Here is a 23,663-nt window from a genome sequence, read left to right on the forward strand (position 1 = left end):
CATTTCTAGGAGTTACTTCTATTTTAGCGTGTGAAAAGACTTAAAACATCAGAGCACATAAAAAGAATTAAGCAATAAAAAAAAAGATCGCTACTTTCTAGTAAGTCACTTGCCTTGAACGTTCAGGAAGTGACTGAACACTTTAAAACAAAGCTACTGAGGGGTCCTTACCACAGCTTGGACTGGCAGCTCTGGACTTCCCGGGGGTTACCAACTCTCAGAGCTCCATATCTGTAATGGGAAAGTCTAACAACTCCTTTGGAAATACAAGAGGTAATTTCCCCAAGGCACAGTGTAATCTGGTCACTGATTGCTGATGCAACAGAACATCTCTTTACAGAGCACATAAATATAAGTCTAAAATAAATAGCAAGGAATAAATCATCCGGTATAAGGAATTCAAGCTACCAATGCTATCCACAACTCACTGCTTTCAAGGTCATCAATAAGCACAAACAGAGATACCTGATCGGAGGAAGGAATCTGCCCTTGCCCTTGGTGGGGGTACAGCCAAAATCCCACATCAGGGCTGCCAGCCAGCGCAGTCTGACAGATGCTCGCTCCGTACCTCCCAGGAAAGGGAGCAGCACACGCCACAGCGTTGCCAGAGGATGCAGAAAGCTCAGCTTCACTCCTTGCATCCCAGAAACCTGTTAACGCAAGGGTGCTAGAACGGAGCTCGGGCCGCACTCCCTGCCAGACACCTAGGCAGATTGACACCCACGCCTGGGCCAAGCGTGAGAAAGAACAGCGCCTTTTTCCACAAGTGCATCCGCGGGGGGGGGGGTGTCGTGACTGTAGTCTACATCTAAACTGGGAGCATTGGCTGTTTTGATTAAATAATCACACTTCCCATTTGCAATAGCACACTCCATGGGGCACTGGGCAAAGTACTTGGCATGCTCAGCAGTAGATAACTCTAGCAGGCAGATCTTCAGCGGGCGTGATGCAGTGGAGCACAGGCGCAGGCTCTCTGGATTTTGTGTGCACGTGAAAACTAATACAAGTCTCAAGCTCACTTTTTTTTTAATTGTAAACTAATGAAATTCAGTGGGTGATTTACCAGACACCCATATTTCAAGATTTACTAATTTGTTTCTATAATGCATTTAAGGAAAAGCGTGTCTTCTTTCACATAGGCATATTTAGGTGACTGTAATTTGGACAAAGGGAGGAACATGGGACAGCCACTTGCAACATTCATATCATTCACTGGTCTCTGAAATGAAGCAGAAGTCAGGTCCGGGCGAAATGCATCAATAATATGTTCCCTGTTATTTTGGTCAAGCAACATAAATGTAACCTGAAACACAGAATGTGGCAATGATGAGTAATTGAACTGAAAAATAAACCAGAAACTATCAGAGACAGAAGTGCAAACATGCTGCAAAAGCAGCTGGAAGGTCTGTTGATAATTAAAGACAAATTATAATCATAGAATCATTTAGGCTGGAAAGGACCTTTAAGATCATCGAGTCCAACCATCAACCATGACCACTAAACCATGTCCTGAAGTGCCTTGTCTGCGCGCTTTTTGATGTGAATGTTTTGACGAATGTTTCGCAACCTGCAAGGTCAGTTAATGTGAACAAGGGAGATTGTAGCGGTTCCCAGATAAGGTATTTAAAACTTTGCCACCCGTAAAATAAAATTAAATAAAGTAAAGAATTATTTCTTGGTAGAGAACTGCACAGTCCAAAGACTTTTTTCCTCTCTCTCCTGACAACTTAAACAAACCCCGCGTTTGGTTACAGTCATTACATTCATTCTGTTATTGTGGTTTGGAATCAAAAGAAACAGTTCAGCTGCCTGTACACAAATATGTAGAAGACACAACCTAAATGTCAGTACAGAATCTCCCCATCTCATTACCACTTCTATTAACTCACTGTTCTTTAGCTTTAAATGTGAAAACTATGTAATAATTTTTTAATACAGTGAAGTTTGGGAACTTTGATTTCCATTTTTTTTGGCTGCTAAATGGTAGTAAGGCTATTTATATGAAAGGCTTACAGAATTATTACCACACGAAGGCAAGTGCTATAAGAGAGATCAGAACCCTGTGCGTACTTTCACTGCTTTTCTAACCATTGTTGCCATTACCAGATAGCACTTATAAAATGAGAAAAAATAAGATCAGGATCACATAAGACATCTATAGTATGTTTGTAAGTAGAACTCTAACCTCACATTTCTGACACCTGTGCTTCAGGCAGCAAATCGTAATTCCCTCATGAACTGATATTATCTAGGTATAGCAAGAGCCAAAAAATGTGTCTCTGGCTTTAGCCCAGGTGGACACTGGTTGGGATACATCAAGCACCAGTACTGTGGTGTCTGAAAATGCCACAATGCAAAGTATGGAATCTCGGTACGAGCAGCTTTCCCTGTGTGTAAGTCACTCTATTCAGAGACAAATTATTACCCAAGATTACACTATGGCTAGTAGCTATTGGACAGGAAAATGGGAAAGCACTCCAAGTTCCGCTAAACTCCAGAGAAAAAGTCCCCTTGTGTTCACTGGGAGAAATAGTGGGTTTATGCTAGGATCAGATAGGAAAAGGTTGCCCTTCTTACCTTGTGTCTGAAAGGCCACGGGAGCAAAGCATCGTAGTCTCCTTTCATGACAACAAAGAACAGGGACACGTGGGTTCCTTTTCCTGTCCCATCCCCATTCAGGTACACCCTCAGACAGACCTTGTAGCCATACTTTGCAGTGTAGAAAGCTGAAAATCAGAAATCTTCATTAGTAAAGCCTCCTTTGAAAAAAAGACATAATGAGTGTTCTGGCATATAGGAAACGATAGCGTATGACGTGTTTTGCCATCACAGAGATGAGAACAGACTAATCAGTACACCCTGGAGATTATAAGCAATGAAAATCCAGTGGTTGGAATCCTTTTAGTGCCTTACGCCTTGGTGAAAATTACCTGTTATTAGCCACACAAGCATATTTTACCTAATCAAATTACTTCTCACATGGGAGATAACTGCTGCAGAAAGCCATTCGGTTCCATCAGGCACCAAGCTGTGGGTTAGACGAGAGGGATCCAGCAGATGTCACTGCAAGTAGCTGCGGCAGAGGGCAAGTTGCAAAATGAAAGCCCAGAATAGAACACAAGTCCGTGGAAGAGCATATCACAGCTCCCCTGAATTATAGGCAGGAGAGCATAAGGTCTTCGCATAAACAGCATCTTAGTTTAAGGAGCTATTTTGAAGGATCTCCTGTCCATGTGAGCAGAAAGAAGCACCGTTCTAGAGAAATCAGTAGGTTTTCTAAAGGACTGGGTTTTGCTAACATACATATATGTCCTGTGTTTTACCTGGTGAATACAAACTGACTGTTCTTCCAGTCACAGAGTCTTGTAACTTCCTGCCAACATCTGTTATTTTCCACAGAAAGACCCCATCATAGGAAGCTTGCTCAGAGAACAGAAGACTCTTATGAAGACTGCTCAGGCCTGCATCCTTCTGCGTCAGGCACCGGTGCAACTCTGCAATCTAGAAAAAACAAATCACTTCCCAATCAACCCCCCTCTCCAGGCTGTTGTGCTGCAGAAGTAGCAGAAACGTTCTGGAGTCCTCATGTTCTGGAGGGTCTCCTTTGATTTCTTTTTAAGTGACAGTTATGTGTCAACACATAAGGCAATCAATTGGATAGATGGTTGTTTGGTCCTCCAGGCATAATGCTGCTTTAAGAGGATCAGTCAATTAAACAACTGTCTTGCTTGCTCACAGACTGATCATGGCAAACTCTGAACATTCAAAACTCTCAGGAATATCTAGGTACCTAAACATGGATTTAGGTAACAAATATTAGAGATCCCCATTTGAAAATTTATCCAAAACACCAAAAGGATCCCGTAGATGTGTCCAGAACTTAATGCTTCACAGCTCAAATTCCTGTTCCCATCCCTGTCCTGATCTCTACACCATCTCTCACTGATGTATATAAATATTTGTTATCTACACAACAAGCACACAGACGATGCTTATCATAACTATTTACCTTCAGTTCAAGGCCTCTTATTATATTTTGATCAAGTTCACTCTGTCTCCGAAAGGCTGTAATTTCCAAATTAGAGGTTTCCACCTCTTTATTGAGCACTGCCACAATATTCTCAAACACATGTAGCTTATTTTCTAGCTCAGAAATCACTTTCTCCCTCACAAGTTGTTGCAGAACAGATTCATCTTCAGAAACAGAAGATCCAGGAAAACAGTCTATTTCCAGATCCCCATTGATTTCCAGCCCCCCTGGGATCTGCAGATCAGAGATGCTTTCTCCTGCACCATTCACATTCAGCTCTGACTGTGGGATGGAACCATTTGCAGCTTTGGCAGCAGTGCACAAGCTTGCCTTCAGTTGCTTTATGTGCTGCAGCAAAAGCAGCATGTGGGCCCCAACTGCAGTTTTTTCATGCTCTTTTATCTTCTCTTTGCTTCCCTGTAAGAAGAAGACACTGTCAATACACCCTCCGTACAACTACCATAGCTGGCCTGGGGCCAAATCAAGCAATGTTCCCTTTGGCTTCCTGGGAGAGACAGAGTTGGAAAAACTGCAAGATACAGGTCCAGCGATGTAGCAGCCGACTCTCAGAGGAGACATGGAGAGAGGAAAACCAACAAGCCCTCCAATGATCAGTTTAGGCTATGTGTTCACATGTGTACACATGCTACATAAAAAGAAAACAATTATCTACAATTTCTGTATTAAACAGGATGCCAGGCAGAGTCCCAGCAAGATTCTCAAACAAGCCAGTATTTAATACATATACTGTGCACAAAAGATGAGACAAGGCAACAGCTGCCAACTAAAATGCAAAGACAACCCGTTACTGTTTTCAGAGGCTGATGGCAATATTCAAAACAGAGTAGAACAGCATATCTGATAAACCAGCAGAACTGTAATAAACATCTATTTTTATCTGAAGTGAATGTGCAGTGCAGGACACAGAGTATCACTGGCTGAACTGCACCTTACACACACTGTGTAACCATGGCAGTTCCAACACATCTGCTGGTCTACTAAAAGTGGGTAGATTTTTCCCTCTTTTCTTAAAGATATATATAAATCAAGGCCTACTACCCTGAATACAAAGGCTGGCTAGACAAAAGGCACAGTGCCGAGCTGTATTCCAATTGAGACCTTCCTGAAGGCAGCTGTTGCACTCACCCTAAATGAACAGCCAACTTCAGAAAAACGACATCCATCCTTGTTGATTAAGGGCGTAGAGCGATTCTGTTGGGAAAAAAAAAAAAAAAGGAAAGAAAATAATCAAATACCAATTTAAAGAGATTCTTTTATTTACCTACAAACAACTAGGCCACAATGCCAGCGGCTATAAATCAGGTTAATTCAAGTCAAGGCATTACTGCAGCTTACAGTGTCCAACCAGCTTTGAAAATTTATTGGTAAATGAGTCAAGAGTGTGGTTGATTACAAGTTTCTTGCATGCAGTCTGGCAGTTAAGTGTCCATCTAACAGACCCCATAATGATATAACATAATTTAACAAACCACAGTGATCCTCTAGTAACAACTTCTCAAAAATAAGATGCCAATAAGCAAAGTAGCCCACCACAGTGGATAACACCATGCACACAGCCACTCCAACCCTATTCCTGCTCTTAGAGGATGCAGAGAAGAGCTGTGCTGTGCAGTATGTCCTGGGAATGAATGGATCTATCAGACCAAAAGCTCTGACCGACGTTCAGATTTAGACCCCTTCGCAACCAAAAGTATGTCTCTTCAAAGATGCTGTTATACAGCGTATTCTTCCCTTGCTCATGTGGGTGTCCCTGAATATTTGAAAGGAAAAAAACATTTCCCCATTGTCCTGGTTTCATCTAGAATAAAGTTAATTTTCTTCCTAGTAGCTGGTATAGCGCTGTGTTTTGGATTTAGGATGAAAATAATGTTGATAACACAGTGATGTTTTAGTTGCCGCTAAGCAGTGTTTATACAAAGTCAAGGACTTTTCAGCTTCTCCTGCTGCCCTGCCAGCGAGGGCTGGGAGTGCAGAAGAAGTTGAGAGGGGACGCAGCAAGGACAGCTGAGCCAAACGAGCCAAAGGGGTATTCCATAGGATATGACATCATGCCCAGTATATAAACTGGGGAAGTTGGTTGGGGAACACTGCAGCTTGGGGATTGGCTGGGCACTGGTCAGCGGGTAGTGAGCAACTGTATTGTGCATCACTTGTTTTGTATATTCTATTATTATTATTATCCCTTCCTTTTCTGTCCTATTAAACTGTCTTTATATCAACCCCTGACTTTTACTTTTTTTTTTTATTCTCTCCCCCATTCCACTGAGGGGGGGAGTGAGCGAGCGGCTGCATGGTGTTTAATTGCCAGCTGGGGTTAAACCACGACACCCATTTTTGTAAGATTAATTGAGAAGATAATTCAATAAAGTTAACTGTGGGAACAGGGAAGAGAAGGTAGTCAGCAGAGCTATGTTGAATGTAACAAGCACCCAGATATACTGCCATATGTAAATGAACAAGTGATAATCTAAACAAACAAGTGATACTTTTATGAACTGAAATAAAGCTGTGTTGCATTCACTCATCTTTTACCTACCTTTTCCTTTGATGGTGTTTCTGTTTGGACACGTTTTTGTTCCGGACATAAACTGCCTTCACAGGAATGTTCCTGTCATTACAACAAGAAGAAAATAATTTAGTGCATTATTAAAATTATTGAGCATCTTTATTTAGGAGTCTCTGAAACAGAGCTTGTGTTTGGGAATACTATTCCCATTTTACAGAAACTTAGGGATTTGGGAGGCTTTTCTACAAGAAATTCTGTGTTATGGAAGAAAAAGTTTACAACAAGTTTCTTGCTTTCTTCCTGGAAGGTGTGGATTTAAGGCAGAGTAAAGGAAGGAAGGGTAACTTCCCCAAGACCACTATGAGCTCCACAACGCATGGTGCAAACTCCTGTACCCCCGTCCAGAGACTGCCCACTCTGGGCCTCACTACACAATAGGCTGCAGAGTTCTCTGGCTTCTCTTTAGAGGAAATAACATTCAGAAATTTGGGACTAAAGCACATCTGCTAAAAGCGGGTGCTGCTGTCCTCTGTCAACGAATTGCAGACTCGGAGGTTTCTCAAGCTAAGCCTCTAAGCTGATTACTCTTCTTCTCAGCCTCGCAGGCATGCTCAGTGACGGATCTCCAGATGCAATACCTGTTAAGTGAAAGTACAAAGCGTGATCTTTCGCTTATGGGGCCCAGAGCTTTTGGAAACTACTTACAGATGCTTTGCAAGGTCACCCTGGGAAATTTGATACAAGATTGGCAACGTACAAGTCTTGCCCAGTTCAAACCATAGTTATGTGCATACACATACACACACATATGTGTACATGCACATATATATGCAATGACATGCAGGTGGGTTACAGAACAGAAAGCAAATATACAGGAAACCCAAATACAAACTCCTCTTGCATTGACTTCATATAGTTTGCTTAATGTGCAGACCCTTCTTGCATCCTGCTTATTAATATTTTGAAGGCTTGAATCCAAATTTTCCATCATGATGTGCTAATGCAAAATGCATTACCGCTAACACGAGACTTCCTGCCATTTCTGGCTCCAAGTAATCCTCCTGCCATTGGTTCAGACAACTGTAGTATGTGTATTTAACACAGCAACTGTCAGCTTTCAATTCATGCTGTCCAGGGGGGCTGTCTTTAATCTTTATAAATGCCTTTGCATGCCAGTACATTTCCTATAGCAGTCTAGAAATTTTTTGATAAAGCAATTCCAGCAACCTTCAAGTCTCCCCTGCAAAGAGTCCTGAGGTTTCTCTTTTGATCCTCAGAAATACAGCCATAGGTTTTTCTCACTCTCTCACTCATTTTTTAATACTATCTTAGCTATTGCACAAATTATGCCTTTATTTTCTTCCTTTCTGCTATATGACTCCTCCAGATCACTGATTTTTTGCAGGCGAGAGGGGTTGATGAGAAGTGTCTTTAATGGAAATACGAAAATCACAAGACCAATGACTGATTGGCTAAGATGGAGAGAGCGACAGCAGTGTCCAAAACTTACTATTTGCTCCCAGAAGATTGTGGATACATGGAATACACACAAATAATCAAAATTCGCATGCCACATCACTGCAAATTTAATAAAGCAGATCATGTAACCAGCAAAATTCCAATTATACAAATACTAACTAAGGCAGGCAGAGAAAAATCAACATCTCAAGGCCAATCCCCTGCTTGGTTGCCAAGGTTTCCTAACGAAAAAAATTAATTAGATGATAGCTAACCGGAATGAGTGGGAGGAAAACAGTTCTTCAGTGCAGGAAAATTAAGCCTGCTGAGGTGGATCTGTGGTATCACAGACCTCTGAAAAGAGAAAAGGTGCTCAGGGAACATTCACAAAGCTCAGGTTTCCTCCTCCAGCCTGCCCACTGCACTTACAGAAGGCTGAAAGGGATTAAGTGTTGCCACCTTCTGGTATTTACTGTCTCTCTGAAACATACACTGGATTTAGCACTGGTAAAATGTGCCTGGGTCCAGGTACTCTTCTCTCTCTAAGAGTTAGTAAGATATTAAGAGCACATGCAAAAGCTTCCCAATAAGGATGTTTTAGCAAGAGCACCTTATTCTTACCCCAAAAGGACTGTTAGGCTCAGGTTGAGTAAATCTTACAGCTCAGTATTTGGAAAGGCATAACTTTGTGACAGTTATGACACGCAAAGCTATCCACTACTGTTTACTTCAGGCTACATTTTTGAGATACTTACAACCCTCCTGCCATCTAAGTCTTATATCACTATGGCCCCATTCCAGGACAAAACTCAAGGCTGGCAATTATTCTCTTTAAATCATCTGGAGGGAACAATACTCATTATGCTACACCCCAAAAGAGTGTTGCCCCAGCAACATTTTCTGTGATAATAGAGCCCACAGGGTCAGAAGTTAGGTGGGGTTGGGATGAGCACATTTTCAGAGCTTTCAAATCAAAACACACACAGCAGTGTTAGCAGGTGTGGGGCATCTCTCATTCATGCTGCTATTGCTTTGCTCCAAGAGTTTTTAATCACAAACCGTCCTAAACAACAGATGATGGATGCAATTCCATCATGAGGCTGAGGAGCGTGCCACTGAAGCTACATCTTCAGCAATGTCTTCATACAAGAACAGATAATTTCCTATCACTTTTGATCTGCCCCACCACATCATTTCCTCCTTCAGCAACACAGAAGAGTGTCTGTTAGCTCACTTCATGTCCTTAGACCACTCCCAGAATTTGTACTCTACTGCATCTAGAAAAATGGGTAAAAATAAAGAGTACCTTTTATTGAAGTTAAAATGAATGTATAAAGGTACTTAAAATCTGCAAGTCAGTAACACATAACGTTGCCCCGCTATCATAATTTTGAGCGTCAACTGAGAAAGTCATTACTTTTAAGAAAGAGTAGGTTTAGTAACATAAACTTAGAAGTTTGGTGATCAACTACATTCTTGTGTAAAACCCCCCCTTGTTTTAAAGAGGATTTTGAGCAAATGCTGGGGACGGACTAGGGTTACCCTGTACATATATACACACGGGGTATATACACATACATTTTGCAAGTCCCTGTCACAACAGTGGGAAACACAACTTAAACATAAAAAATATAAATTAAATATGTTTAAATAGTCACTGAGAAATTTCTGGCAGATTCAGAGTATGCTCTTCCTGGTCTATGTGGACACTGCTGCTAATTTGGAGAGTTATACCTGACCATATCTAATAGAAGTACTATCTGACAAAAGCCTGCCTTACAAATTTCTGGGCAGTTTTAGTTTGAATAAAACTCCAGCTGCTTTCAAGATCTCTTCCCTGCCACTGTCTGTGTTCTTCTGCTTCTTACCTACCTCATACTGGGACACATGCTTCGAAACAGGTGATAAAACATGAGCTGCCCAAGCCCTGGATGAGCACACAGATATTTCCCTCTCTGTTGTAACATCACAAGCAGACTATCAAATACAGCTCTTTTTTCCCTCCAACACATGCATGGAAAAATTAGCCAACTCAGGAAAATGAAATATTCTCCAAATGCAATAGCATTCATGAAATCAGGATGAAAAATGTCATGATAGATTATTTAAGCCAGTAATATAAAGCCTTCATTTGAAACAAAGAAATGTTCTTACTTGGTATTCACTACTGGATAAGCTCCGCTTACACTTCTGACACATTGTCACATTATTAACACATCCATTTTCCAAATGATCTGCAAGTTTCTTTCTCATCACCATGTGTCCACAACCAGTGTGACACGGGATTAAAGCATACTCACATAAGCTCTGATGCTCCTGGAAGTAAAAAGTTAAAAACCAAAATGTAAACTGCAGAGATACTTTTATCTATAAATAGTTTCCATTCTGCCAGCCTAGATCTTTGCTGTGCATTTCTTCTAAGCTTGGGTAAAGTCCCACTCCACAATGTTACCGAGATTACTGGTGAAAAATTCACCAACTTTACTGGCGCTTTTTTGTTAATTCTTACCTTAAAAAAAAAAGGTATAACAACCAAACAACTTTTGATAAATTCAAACATGAGGTCTCCCTTGAACTGTCTCTCCCTAGTTGCTCTTGTTTGAAAACAACATGATCCTGGTCCCAGCTCTTTTCCTTGTATTAGAGGATCCCTAACTTTTAGCCTGGGGTTTTTCACGTTGTTTTTTTTTTCTTTTTTTTTTTTTTTTGGTGGGGTTTTGGATGGGGTTTTTTGAGCACCGAGACCATCCTGCTCTGGCTGGTAGGATGAATATGGTTAGTCTGCTGACATCTCTGCACAGCATGAAAGAATGGACAGCTGACGCCTTCTATGCAACAATTAGGACACAACCTTCACCTATATTCAAAATAACTTCAAAAACATTTCCTTTTCACTGTTTGCCTCCTCTCAACAAGGAAAAATATTAGCATTACTTCTTTCGTAACTACATCCAACAGGTCTACTTTCAGATTCTTAAAAACACAGTATTTCAATAAAAACTATTTACTCTGACCTCTTTTACTGAAGATTGTTGTAGGCACTGTGTCACAACTGATTTTGTCTTTAAAGGGAGATGGCTGTCCCCTACAGAACAGGCTCAGAAATGCCCATTTCAATCACACGCCCAACTCTCAAATCAATTTTGCCATGTATTCATGCTGAGAGGGGCTCCAATTCTCAAAACCATGAAGCTAAGCAAACTGAGTAGATTTTTCCTTAAAGAGGAATACAGTCAAACAGAAAATTTGTCCAAAATTAGCAAGGCAAAGGCAGCACCACCTCAGATGCTTATCAGATACACAGTCATACAAGGTACACAGCAGACTCCCTGTTATAAATGCAGAAAGACCCTCTGTTCCTACACCAGGGGACCAAAATAGAGCTGCTTTAGTATCAGAATTATCTGCATTTTTTCATTATTCTAATTTGCATAGCAAATTCCCAAATTTTGCCCATTTAAACATTTTACCGGGGGCATTTCACATCAGTCTGAAAAGATTGACGAAGATATTCAATCGAGCCATTTACACAGGAGGAAATAATTTCTCTTACAAAAACATACTAAGGATATTGCCCATAACAATGACCTGGAGACTGAGGTATTCTGGTCTGTCAAAACCTGCTTGTAACATGCTTACATTTAAATAATAAGTAAACTCACTGGAAAAAAAAATCATAGTTCATATAAATTTGTGCATCATTAATTTCACAATCATTCAGGATGTTCTGGATTTGGTCAAAGCCCTACTAAAGTTAATGGCATGTTTTCAGACATGTTGGTATAAATCATGATACCTTTGCTGATTCTAATGACATTGCATTAATTTGTGTTTGCTGAGAACCTATTTTCATTGTCTTTCTGTCCCCATTCAAGTAAGAGTGCAGGTTTAAACGTACTTCAAAATTTTTCATGATACCAGACCAACTGCATCCAAGGGTCACACAGTGTACTTTGAGTTCAGAAATCTCTTTATTAATGGCAGCATCACCAAAAGCCTGGAAAGTAAACACGGTAAGGAAAAAAACACTGGTCAGAAAGTACTCCAGCATGCATTTTTTACATAGGAATAACGTGACTGTCAAAATTTCAGATCTTGATAAATCCCTTATTTTTTTTAAATTTACGGTACTGCCATAAGACTCTCTAAACTAGCAAGTTAATCTTAGTGTAGCAGAAGCCCAAATAATTACTAAATAATTTCTTTCTTATGGTTCAAAAATAAACTATTTGATGTGATATAAATTTACTGAAAATATGCCTAGCCAACTACAGCTATTATTTTAAGTTTCTTTTCACAGAAGCCTGAAATGCGTCACATGCAATGAATGCGCTGACAGGACCCTAACTATAGGGTGCTGCCATGTGCCACTCTTAATGAATGCGTTTCACTATGGGGGTCATTAACACCTTCTAAACACGGTGCAGAGAGGACTCGAGACTGTTCTGCAGTGAGAGTACATTTCTCAGACCATGGCTGTTTCCATTTAGTATGGCACTGTACTAAAGAAATGTAAACCATATGTGAGTAGGGGTTTTTTGCACTACATAGACTTTCTTATTATGTTAACCATGAAAAATTGTACAATTATGATGTAAATTATGAAACGCTACACACTTTTAATATTACATCTTGCACAATCAAAATAGGTACACTGACACCAGAACAAGCCCTACTAAAGTTAATGGCATGTTTTTAGTTGGTGAGCACACAATACAGAGGACTGCAGATTTCCCATGTAACAACACAGAGGAAGGCAAGAACCGGGGAGGGGAAGCTTTACAAATAGAGGGGAGAAAGTATTTACAAATGATGCCCACACTTCAATAAAGTTACTGAAATTCTACACAATGAGCTAAAAAAAATAGCAAACAAAATTATCACAATCAACATTCCTGACTGGTTTTTTTTAATTTAGATAAAAGATGTTTGTACTTACCTACATTTGTAGTATTAATCACACAAAAGAAGCACAGCCAATTCTACAAATATACATTTCTATACACAGAGTCTCATAGAAACTCATTCCCTAATCTCAATCTGCAAGCAAAGTCCAGAACTTTGCACACAAATGGCAAACAACTCCACAAACAAAGAATTAAAAAATAATCATGTAGGTTGTACAAAAACATGTATGGCTCCATCTGCATATATGGAAGAGTTTATGTAACAAGCTAGCAATCAACGTACAATTAGTGAACGCGTACCAGCCCCATCCTCTGAAACATTCTAGTCTAATTTATGAGCAAAATCAAAGAAATTCAAGTTATCAGGCACATGGTGGCTTTTTCCCCCTGTGTCATAAGAGAAAAACTCAAGGAATTTCCTGACATTACAAAATAGATCATTTAAAATATATTTAACTACAGGGACAGCCCCAGCAGTGCATGGGTTTCTTACTGCTGTGTGCATTCCCTGTGCTTTTTGTTTCACACATGTAGTTGCCAAATCATTATGGACGCTACTCAGGTAAAAAAGAAGGCAAGAAATCCTCATCTCTTCTTTTATCTGCACAGGTCACTGCTTCAAAATATTCACCTGAACCTCTGCACTCTTATCTAGGAACCTGAGTTTGCACAAACTTCTTTACAGACCTGAGTCAGACCCTCATACAGGAAATGAGATGACTCTCACTGACATAAAAGTGCTCAGGGTCAAACAGAAGGAAACAGAAAATATTTCTCTCTGATTTGATATATTGTAGTTGCACATCTCCGCTCTTTCACTTTATGTATTTCAAAGGAAGATGTTGGTGCAGGGCCTGCTGATGTTGAGCACGGGTGGCTGTTGTGGCACAAATACCTGCCCAGACCTGCCTGTCCCAGAGCTGGCTGTGACACAAGTGGAGGTCCCCTGCCACGTCCCATCTAAAAAAACACTGCCAGACGCACTCCTCCCCGGCACTCTGACCCACACAATGTGTATCTTATGACTTCTAGCTAAGGAAGGACTCTGGTCTACAGCTTGTGTGGTCAGGAAGATCAGCTAGCAACATGGATCAATCGGACCAAAAGCTTTCCAGGATAAATCTAGTGGTTTTTTTCTCTCCAGCTAATGTTGGCCCTCTGGAGCCTGAACCAGGATCTACAGTTACTCTAACACAGCCAGAGATGGGAGAGCCACAAAACTGTTCGTGTTCCATTCAGAGCAGAGAACTGTCCTCTAAGCCAGGTCCATGAATGACAGCAGATAGGGTGTGAGCAGAGGCTTGGGAGGATGCCCCCCCTCCTCTAACTGATTTCAGTGACAGATGCAGATGTTCAGTAACTGATACCAATGAACAGCACCGTAAGACTTTAAGTATATGTTGCAGAGGAAGTGATCATAAATTAAAAGTGTAACAGGGAAGGGATGGGAGTTACCACAGAAATAGATGTTGGGATAAGCTAAGGCAAATACACATCCTGATAGGGCCTTTCTTTCCCTTGTGTGGGTATCTTATTTAAAAATATAAACACATAAACAGATAGCATAGGAAATAAACATTAAGCAAAACCATAACAAAGGTAAAGCAGAGATTATCAGGAATAGATATAACAAATAAACCTGCTAAATGATCTTCATTATTTGTGTTGTTTACAAACTCCAACCATTTGTTGTAAGTTGATCTATACAGGCAGATCCTCACGCCTTCGTGGTGATTGACTTCATCTGGACTCTCAACAGGCAAAAGAATCTGCCCAGGCAGATCAGCTTGCAAGAGTGGGGCCCTGTTTACAACAACCCACGCACAGATTTTGCAGAAAGTCCCAGCAGACTTAGTGAGAATCCCACAGCAGAGAAATCCCAAAGTTATAAGAGAACTGACAGTTAACATAGAGTAAGAAGTTCTTAAGGGTTTAGCTGTACCTATCTGTGGTTACATGATGCATGAAATTCTGTTACTGGGAAATTTACTGCAGAATTTAGGATTTTTTCTGGGATATTACCAAGTTCAGCATTAACAGCAGATTCATTATTTTGCTGCAACCACTTCCTAAACTTCATCTTTTACCTCTCTGCCAGCTGCCTATTGGGTTTCATTTTTCCCTACAAAATTTAGACAGAATGTGTGTCTCTTGGTATTGCTGCACATAATCAGAAAGAAGGCAAAAACACAAGCTGGGACTGAGCCCTATGGCCCGGTTTGTATTCAGGATATAGAATAGTGCAGCGGTGTGCTGGGAAAAATCACACAACAGCTAAAGAGATGTGCACCGTTAAATTACAGATGAAACATTTGCCAGGGCATAGTTTTTAGCAGTTATTATGTTCAGCTCTATGTCTTCCACTATTTCCTCCAGATACCTTGGCTGTCAAAATACTTTCTAGGCAATTCAGCCGGCTAGCCGACACTCTAGCTTTTCTTAGGGATGCTCTACCTCTAGGTTTGGTAACATGTTTGAAGGGTACAGAGAACCACGAGACTAGGATACTTACTAAGGGTAGTAACAGCTAAGACGTATTATTACAAGTAGGAAAGCACCAGTTACTTTGAGACAAAAAGTTAATTATATGGAATAGTGTGGGATTTTATGTTGCAGAACCTGACGGACTTGGAAAGTCCTAAGGCTGCCATTATACTTTTTTAAATCGAAAACTGTGGGAAATCCACATGACTAAAGCATAAGTTAAAATGTGTAACCATCAGTTGCTATCACATTTTATATTATTAACTCCTCAACTATAGTCCAGTGATGACTATAGAGTAGCCCAGAGAATGGTTAATGATAAATTAATGAACTGTGAACTACAACTTACCCTTTCTTCTGCCAATAGGCTTCCCTCACTTAAAGTGCTGGGATCTTCCTCTTTACATTTCTGGCAAATCGCATTTTTATTGTTTCTGCCAAAAGAAAGAATGAAATAACAATCAGCTGGCGTACTGTAGTTTAGGAGGTCTTTGTATAGATACTGACACAAACAAAACCATGGAAATGGTAATTTCCAGAATCCTCAGTCCTTGTTCATTAAAGGGCCAATTCTTGAAGACACTGATGTCAAAAAAACCCTGCTGTTCTATTCCTCAAGACTAGGACTAGGCCCATAAATCTTATTTGTATTGCAGTAAAGTAAGAGCAGCCTAGATCATAAAAACCAGTAAAGACGGAAACCTATTTATCTCATGAATTGTGCAAAAACACCATGAATTAAAGGTAACATGAAAACTAAAGTCTTTTAAAACATAGAAAATGTCTATTTTCCCAAGATAGAAATATGGACTTCAAATTACATAGTAGAACCAGTGCAGAATTGAGTTCTAGAGAGTTAACACCCTACTGCAGCTAAAAAAGGTTTTGATCTACTCTCAAAATATTTAGCATACAGGAAAAGCAAAAAAAACCCCTTCAGTAGAGATGTATTTCATTGCCAGTGCTGTTTAGGATCCAGGTAAATAATGAACTCACACAGACTGAGAAGCTCATCAGAAAAGCATCCCTCCGACCACAGCATAACTGATTTGAAACTGTACTAATTAGCCTGTTTGAGCCAGCTTCCCATTAGTGGGGAGATATAACAATTCCGGTTATGTTCTGCTGAAAAGTTTTCTGAGTTTACGGTTTATGTTGCTTCATTAAGGGTCTTTGTTCTAGATTCACAGTAATGGATTTATGTAATTTGGTCAAATGTATTAATTTCAATATATTTTTACATTATTATACGTTGATCTTCAAATCACATGTGGCCAGTGCCTTGACTCAAGCTTTTCAGGTGCCTCTGCACACTGTGATCAGAGCTGGGACTGCACGAATTGCCACACGCAAACTAGCTTTCTAATAACATCCATGAGGAAGCGCAGTAACAGGCTTTAGACTTACTTAGCCAGTACTAAAGCCCAGTCACTGAATCTCGACAGCTGCTATTTTCCAAAACATCAAAGCTAAAGTCAGCTCATATTCATGGAATTGTACTGCAATTTCAACTCTCACCTGCAGGGCGGACATACCCTTTTCCAAAGGCTCTGGATCAAGGTGTAATTGTCAAAAGAAAAGGCAAGATAGAAGCAGCTAATCAATTAAAGCAAATCCCCGCCCAGCTCCTCGTTTTCAGGTCGTCCACGACAATGGCTGTCATTGTTTGTCACTAATGGCAGCAGCACCTTAACATATAGTCACCCAGCTGAGTTACTAAAAATAAAACTCTAAGATAATGTTTATTAAAATCCTATAACATCACATATCGAAGGACTATAAAGTCCCATGGAAGTATTAAGTCAGCCTTGTACTAGTTCTTCAGCTTCAGAATCATTATCTCATGCTTCCAGATAGAAAACTGACATCTATTAAGCCCAGTAACCCAGCCTTCCCCACCCCTAAACTTCCACACTGGAAGCAAGAAGGTAGAGCAGCCTGCAGTCCACCGCAGGTAAGTACTTCCAGATAGTAAAATGACTGAAGTCCAGCGGGCCAGGTATCCACAGACTCATCTACTGAGCACACTGGCACAACGCAGCTCTCAGGGGTGCCTGCAGCCACAGAATCCGTCACTGCGGTGTGACCCTCCATAGCAAGGACCTACCGTACAATCCAGGAGAGGCAGGCTGAGCAGTACCTATGCCCACAGAGCGTTTGCAGGGCTTTCTTCAGAACGTTATTGCAGTTGCTGCACAGGTACTTCTGATCAGGCACATCCTCACAAATGTTAGTGGGATAGCCGAAAGGAAATTCATTTTCATCAGGAGAAGAGCCAGGGACATCCTGCAGGCCTCTGGTTGTTTTCTCAGCCATCTGAAGTAAACTACTGTTAGAGATAAGGAAAAAAAATAGGTGCTCAAACAAGCACACACACGCTCACTTTGATGTGAGAGATCGTATCAGGCGTTAAAGTCCACGAGCAGCTCCAAACCTGTGCAGTAATCTAGTGATCTGTTTAATTGAGTCTGTAGCTGACATGTGTGACTAAATGTCACAGTGGCGTTTGACTAGGTACCAGCAGGAAATTACTGTACAGATTTAAAATTTCCCTCAAACACAACATGAAAACAGACAATATATTAAAATGAAGGGTTGGGTTTTTTTTTCCCAGAGTTTTCTAGCTTGTAGAAAGATGAAGTAAATATTGCCGTCATCTTAGAGCTACAATCCCATCGGTCCACATCACACAGAATTATTTCCTGTCAAGTAAATCCCCAACCACCTTCAGTTCCCAGCAGCCAAAACTTGTGATTACACTTCATAGTTGCAGAAACTGAGGAACTGATGCGTTTACAATTACTTTCCTGAAGTCATAAAACTAGTGGCTAAATGAAAAAGGAAATCTCAAGTCCACAAAAAGCTTAGTACTTGTGCTCTTACCAGATACACCTTGAGCCACACGTGCCAAGGTGTCACGCATGTTCAGTACTGGTTTTGGTTAACAAGAGCTGTGCAGTTGAATATTTTTGGAAATGCAACCAAAACTGATTGTGGTATCCCCACAGTCACTTGGAAAGTTCAAGAAAGATTTTCGCTCAGGGACCTGGCGCAGTCTGATTGTAATAATGCCTTTATAAATCCATTTTTTTCCCATAACAGTACTGTTACAGGAAAATCACCTATCTCAGTATTATCAAAAGTAACACTGACTAACAATCCCCTGAAAAAAATGAAGCGAGACTGCCTGGAGCAGGCCAGGCACAGAAACCGCCGTGTGACTGCCATGCGGTGGGTAGGGCATGGCCTGGATTTAAAACGCTCCCCTTTGAACAAACAGCATTTTTCTGCTGCCTGGCTTAGGCAATTCCCTTGGCCCCTCCAGCCATTTGACGGGGAGCTTAGGAAACAAACGCAGCGGCTACCCAACCTGCCAAGAACCATAAATTAAAACCGGCAACGCTCCATGTGGAACCGCGAGTGAACGAAGCTGTGTCAAGAGGCGTCATGGGTTAGTACCCAGGTGAGGACGGGGCCGGAGCTCCGGCTGCGCTAATGGAGCCCGTCGTTTCCGTGGGGCTGGAAGCCCACCCCCACGGGTGTTTTATATCTCGATAACGCCCCGTAAAACGGCAGCCCTAGGGCAAGGAGCGGGTCTGGCAGGCCCCGGCTCGCCTGCCACCCTCCGTCCCCATCCCCGCCTCAGCAGGGCGGAGGGCCGCAGCTCCGTGGGCGGCGGGAAGCAGCGAGGGCGGCCGGGATCCCCGGGGCAGTCCCCCCGCACACCGCCTCCCCTCCGGGTGCTCCCTGGGGCGCCCTGCGGGGACGGGGCCGTGCGGCCGGGGAGGCCGAGGGGCCGCGGCCGGTTTCCCCTCAGCGGAGCCGGGGCGCGGCGGCGGCGGCGGGCGGCTGAGGCGGAGCCCGCTCTCCCTCCTTCCCTCCCGCTCCCCTTACCTGAGCCCGCCGCCCCCACAGCGGGAGGCGGCCCAGGCCGTGCCGGGCTCCGCAGCGCGGAGCGGGGAGGGAGCCCCTCGGGGAAGGGAGGGTGACCGGCTGAGTGGGCCGGCAGGCGGGGCGGTGCCCGGCCCCGGGGCCGGGGAGCGGAGCGGGGCGGCCGCCTCGGTGCTTACCGCGGTCGAGGCCGCCCGTGCCGCAGGGAGAGGAAATGGAGCCGGGGCGGCTCGTCTGAATTTCGGCGACTGCTGCCTCGCTCAGGCCGGGAGGAGCGGGAAACCCGAAATGCGCCTTTGGGGGGCCGGGGAGAAGCGGGCCTTCCCCCGGCCGAGGGAACGCAGCCCGGCTCCCGCTGGGAGCCAGCGGTGTCCCGGGGGCCGGCGAAGGGCCGCCGCGGGGCTCTCCCCAGCCCCCAGGAAGGCGGACCGGCAACGACCCGCGGGGACGGGGAATTGATTAAGGGAAGGCCCGAGGGAGCAAATTGCCCCGGGACAGCCGAAACGGAGAGTCTGTTTGCACAGCTAGTTCCAGAAACCGGTGTGATGATGCCTGTCTGACACGGTGACCCGGCCCTGTAAGGGAGACAGAAACGCCTGCCTCCCCGGAGCACCATTACGGTGAAAAACGCCCTCTCCACACCTCTGCCTGCTCGGGGGAAACCCGCTGCCCCGAGTAAGGGAGTGGGAGACTTGAATTTCCTCCTCAACCCTACTTGGAAACCTCCAGCAAGCCTTGCTGCGCCTCGCCTTCCAGCTCTCTCAAACGCAGATAGTATTGACAACACCAGGCTAACACAAGGCAAGTTAAGTAACCCATGCAAATCCTTTTAAGATGCTCACAGTGCAGTAAAAGATTTCTACAAAGGAAGGTTTCACATCAGAAGAAGGTCCTCTTTTCCCCTGACAAAGTTCACTATGAAATCACATGCCACAACCCCATCTACTAGGATTCAGTCAGAAGAGAGAAAGTTGCAGATGCAAATCTGTTAGCTCTTCCTTGTGAAAGAAACTTGGGGAATACCACTGGGGGTGAGTCCTAGCCGAAAATTAAAAATAAAAAGCGGGGGTGGTTCTCTACTTGCTTCACTTGGCTTGTTACTCTGCTGCATTTACAACAGCGTTCGCATCCAGGTACTCTGTGACTGCGTGAAAGCTGATGAGTTTATTATTCATCAGCAAGCATCTGCCTGAAGTGTGACATCTTCCTATGTTGTGTGTGCGCAGATAATAGTTCCACAGGTGGAACAGCTGCCCTGGGTGACTGGCCCCTGACATGATTACAGATTACCAAATACAATACCAAACAGACTATAGCTATATTGAATAATAGATGGGAGGGAGGGCAGCTTCTGGGATCAAGACGTGTAAGTGAAGTATATGCTGTAGTGCTTTGTCACATTGCTAAGAGAAATATTGGAATTAATTCCAGAACTTTTTTCTCCTCACATTGTTATAAACAGCTATGCTGATGTTTTCATGAAGAAGCAAAGAATATTTTTAAACTCTGCTCACACAGCTGTTTGTGACTCAGCCCTTACGTTTGCCTGTATGATATAACATTATTCATGCGTTCCTCTGCTACACACATACTGTATTAATTGAAGATTTTCCAGAAAAAAATTCCATTAAACTTCTACCTTTTTGTCTCAAAAGGACAATGTCAAACAAAGCAAGAACTAAAAAACCATTTTTCTAGACTTCAAAAGAGCAGTGTAGTTTAAACCCAAATACACCTAAGGACAAAAACCTCTAAAAAGATAGCTAGGTCTATGGGTAAGATATATATTTATCCTTTATAGAGCTGATATGCTGGAAGTCTATGTACACACAGGAAAAATTAATCTTGTAATTATACAGTACTGTGAGGATATTATATGCACCAACCCTCGCACTGTTTGCAGAATAGAGGCTAAAGAAACCCATAGTATTACCAAAAAACAGGATGAAAAATGTCTATACAAAATAATTGAGATCGCAAATTTCAACCACCTTTGCGGTAAATTGAAAATAACAGGAAGTATTAAAAATATACTCAGAACACAGCAAGAGTGTACCTGGTCTCTTTAAGGCAGACAGCTGCTCAGTTTTCTCCAGCCCTTCAAGCTCTGCTGTCTCTAACAGAACATACTTCACTCATCTGCTGCATAGGCAGTATCTTTCCATAGCTGTATGCTAGTTCATTTGTGGGACTTGGAGACAAATAATGACCATCTTCTTGTGGCTAGGATGTTTATTATTAAAAGTCCCATTCTTGCAAGCAGTTTATCCAAAAAAGTTTCCCCTACATTTATGTCCACAATTTCTTTCATTATTTTATTAAAAATTCACCTATGGGCCAAATGCTATCTTCAGTTCCACTCTGTAGTCCCACAGGAATCAGGATGCAAGACTGTTTCCAAAATAAGGATTTGATCCTTCACTTTGTCAGAAAAATCCTTTATTTACTTTCCCTTGAATTAGACAGGCTTCTGACAAGTGGCATGATGTTTTTCTGAAGGCTTGAACAGTTTAAAAATGATGATGCAAAGGAAATTGTCATTATAGAGGGAAGTAAACATAAGCCTGATGGAGCCAAGTGCAGAGTCAGTTTTAAGGTATCTATCTGGGTTACTGCCATACATCACTGGAGTGTTGCTGGATAAACCACTAGCCTAGTAAATACTTCCACCTTCCTCTGTAAAAAGGCAGTAACATTTGCTTCCTTTTGTAAAACACCTAGATCTCACCACATGAAAAGCATCATATGCAGTTCAGTAATGCTGCCACAGCACAAGAAAATGACTAATTTAGCATTGTGGGTGTGCAATTATCTGATCATATACAGCCATGGTACCTGCATGTGTGACCTTTTTTAAGAGCCAGGATGTTGTTAAGATTTGGTGATGAAATTGTGGAGAAGGATGTCAGTTTTATTAAAGTTATTTTTAAGGCTTCCAGTTTAAATGTCAACACCCACCTATGTGAGTGAGAAGACTCTCCCTACTAATACTTGCAGAATCACATGTAATGTCTCTTCATTTCCACTTCCTTCTCTCGACTTTTCTTTGCTGTAAATGTTTTTGTAGATGCTCTAAGTGCAGAGTCATTAGGGCCATGTATTAACTAAAGTTAAAAGTCTATGGGGAAAGTGTGATACAGTCTTAGGTAGTCCTTACGATCTGAAATATTTGCTTTCTTTGTTTTATGATGAGGGTTGTTAAAATTCATGGCAAGTTAATCTGGCACAGGCAGTTCCTGCCAGGATGTGAGTTAGTTTCTGAAAGAGTTTTTAAAATATTTCTGGATGTGGCTTTTTAAAGGTTTTGGAATATAGAGAGGTGTAAGTTAATAATTTCAGAAAGATCAGTGTTACACCAATGGGTCAATTTCTGGTTCAGGATGAAGGGGCACCTATATCCCTCCTTTCTGTGCTCTTAGCTTGCTCCTTTTGCTTTGAGACTTCTTGAAAGTATTACACCTCTGTCTTAAAAGGTGCTGAATTACACAAAGAAACGAAAGATAAGTTTTTGGTACTTTCCAAACTAGAGATATTTCCTCTAGTAAATTTCCCCCATATGAGATCAGTTAACTGAAAACAGGATGTGGCTCAGAGAGAGGTTAAAATTTGAAGCTTAACTTTATTGTAGAGTCATTCCACTAATGCTTAGCATCACAGGGCACTGTGTTACTATTTAAGGTGAATGATCATTTTTACATCCAAGAAAAAAAGCTCATAAGGGAATATATTTAATATCAGTATTATCTTTTTAAAATAATCCAAGGGCTTGAGATATTTAATGAAACAGATTTCTTAGTACATTTAAAAATGAAATTTAGACTCAAATGCTAAGTGTTTTAAAGATTGCAGTCAAAGTGCTAATAGTATTTCCAGGGCTGAGAATCTCATTTCAGAGAGATGCTTGAGATAGGGACATCTCATTCTATAAAAACATAATTTTCAGTTTGTATAAATTATCTGGAAATGTGCACATGTTCTAGGAAACCCTGGAAAATTGGGAAAACACAGGAAGGAAAACTTGTTAGTAAAAGAAGATCCAGTCCGCATGAAATGCAGTACTTCTAGGAACTGGAGCCCAGCGCTCCAAGTCAGGATTCCTGCCTGTTCGTAGCTCTGATATTAAGTAGTTCTTTAACTTCTATGCTATTACTTCTTTTCTGACTTAAGCTACCCACAAAATAGGAGTACAACACAGTAGCTGTGAGATTTCATCAATTCATCTTCAAGATAAAAAACAACATGAAGAATCATGAAATTTGATATATTGTTATCCTCAGCAAACTTGACAGCTTTGTCACAATTCAATCTCGTCTACAATAAAATCTTTTAAAACGTTTTTTGTTATATCTGCCTGTGCCTACTACCA

At 41.8% G+C, this 23,663-nt stretch overlaps 1 protein-coding gene across 4 annotated transcripts; it reads right to left on the bottom strand.

Moving 5' to 3' along the window:
• Window positions 1–1,009: 1,009 nt before the first annotated feature.
• On the bottom strand, window positions 1,010–19,769 carry TRAF1 (TNF receptor associated factor 1). Of its 4 annotated transcripts, none has more exons than XM_069771184.1 (11): window positions 19,477–19,769; window positions 17,514–17,735; window positions 15,756–15,840; window positions 11,914–12,012; window positions 10,170–10,331; window positions 6,588–6,659; window positions 5,177–5,242; window positions 4,010–4,447; window positions 3,324–3,501; window positions 2,578–2,726; window positions 1,010–1,303 (listed from the first exon to the last, which is right to left on the bottom strand). In XM_069771184.1, the coding sequence occupies exons 2-11, from the start codon at window positions 17,720–17,722 to the stop codon at window positions 1,088–1,090; spliced, it is 1,674 nt and encodes a 557-aa protein (XP_069627285.1). In that variant the 5' UTR covers window positions 17,723–17,735; window positions 19,477–19,769; the 3' UTR covers window positions 1,010–1,087. The 4 variants fall into 4 exon arrangements, with proteins under 4 accessions (XP_069627285.1, XP_069627284.1, XP_069627286.1 ...); XM_069771183.1 differs by lacking the exon at window positions 19,477–19,769 and adding an exon at window positions 19,301–19,455; XM_069771185.1 differs by lacking the exon at window positions 19,477–19,769 and adding an exon at window positions 19,301–19,451 and having other exon boundaries at window positions 17,514–17,722.
• Window positions 19,770–23,663: the final 3,894 nt, after the last annotated feature.

Source organism: Haliaeetus albicilla, chromosome 26, assembly GCF_947461875.1.
Source record: "Haliaeetus albicilla chromosome 26, bHalAlb1.1, whole genome shotgun sequence".
NCBI classification, from domain to species: Eukaryota; Metazoa; Chordata; class Aves; order Accipitriformes; family Accipitridae; genus Haliaeetus; species Haliaeetus albicilla.

Bases quoted from the DNA above. Each gene is read 5' to 3' on its own strand.
- TRAF1 (XM_069771184.1), bottom strand. From the start codon at position 17,722: ATGGCTGAGAAAACAACCAGAGGCCTGCAGGATGTCCCTGGCTCTTCT. The intron at 10,332-11,913 runs GTACGTTTAAAC...TTTTACTTCCAG, and splicing joins GTATCATGAAAAATTTTGAA to GAGCATCAGAGCTTATGTGA. The intron at 2,727-3,323 runs GTAAAACACAGG...TCTGATTTTCAG, and splicing joins AGTCAGTTTGTATTCACCAG to CTTTCTACACTGCAAAGTAT.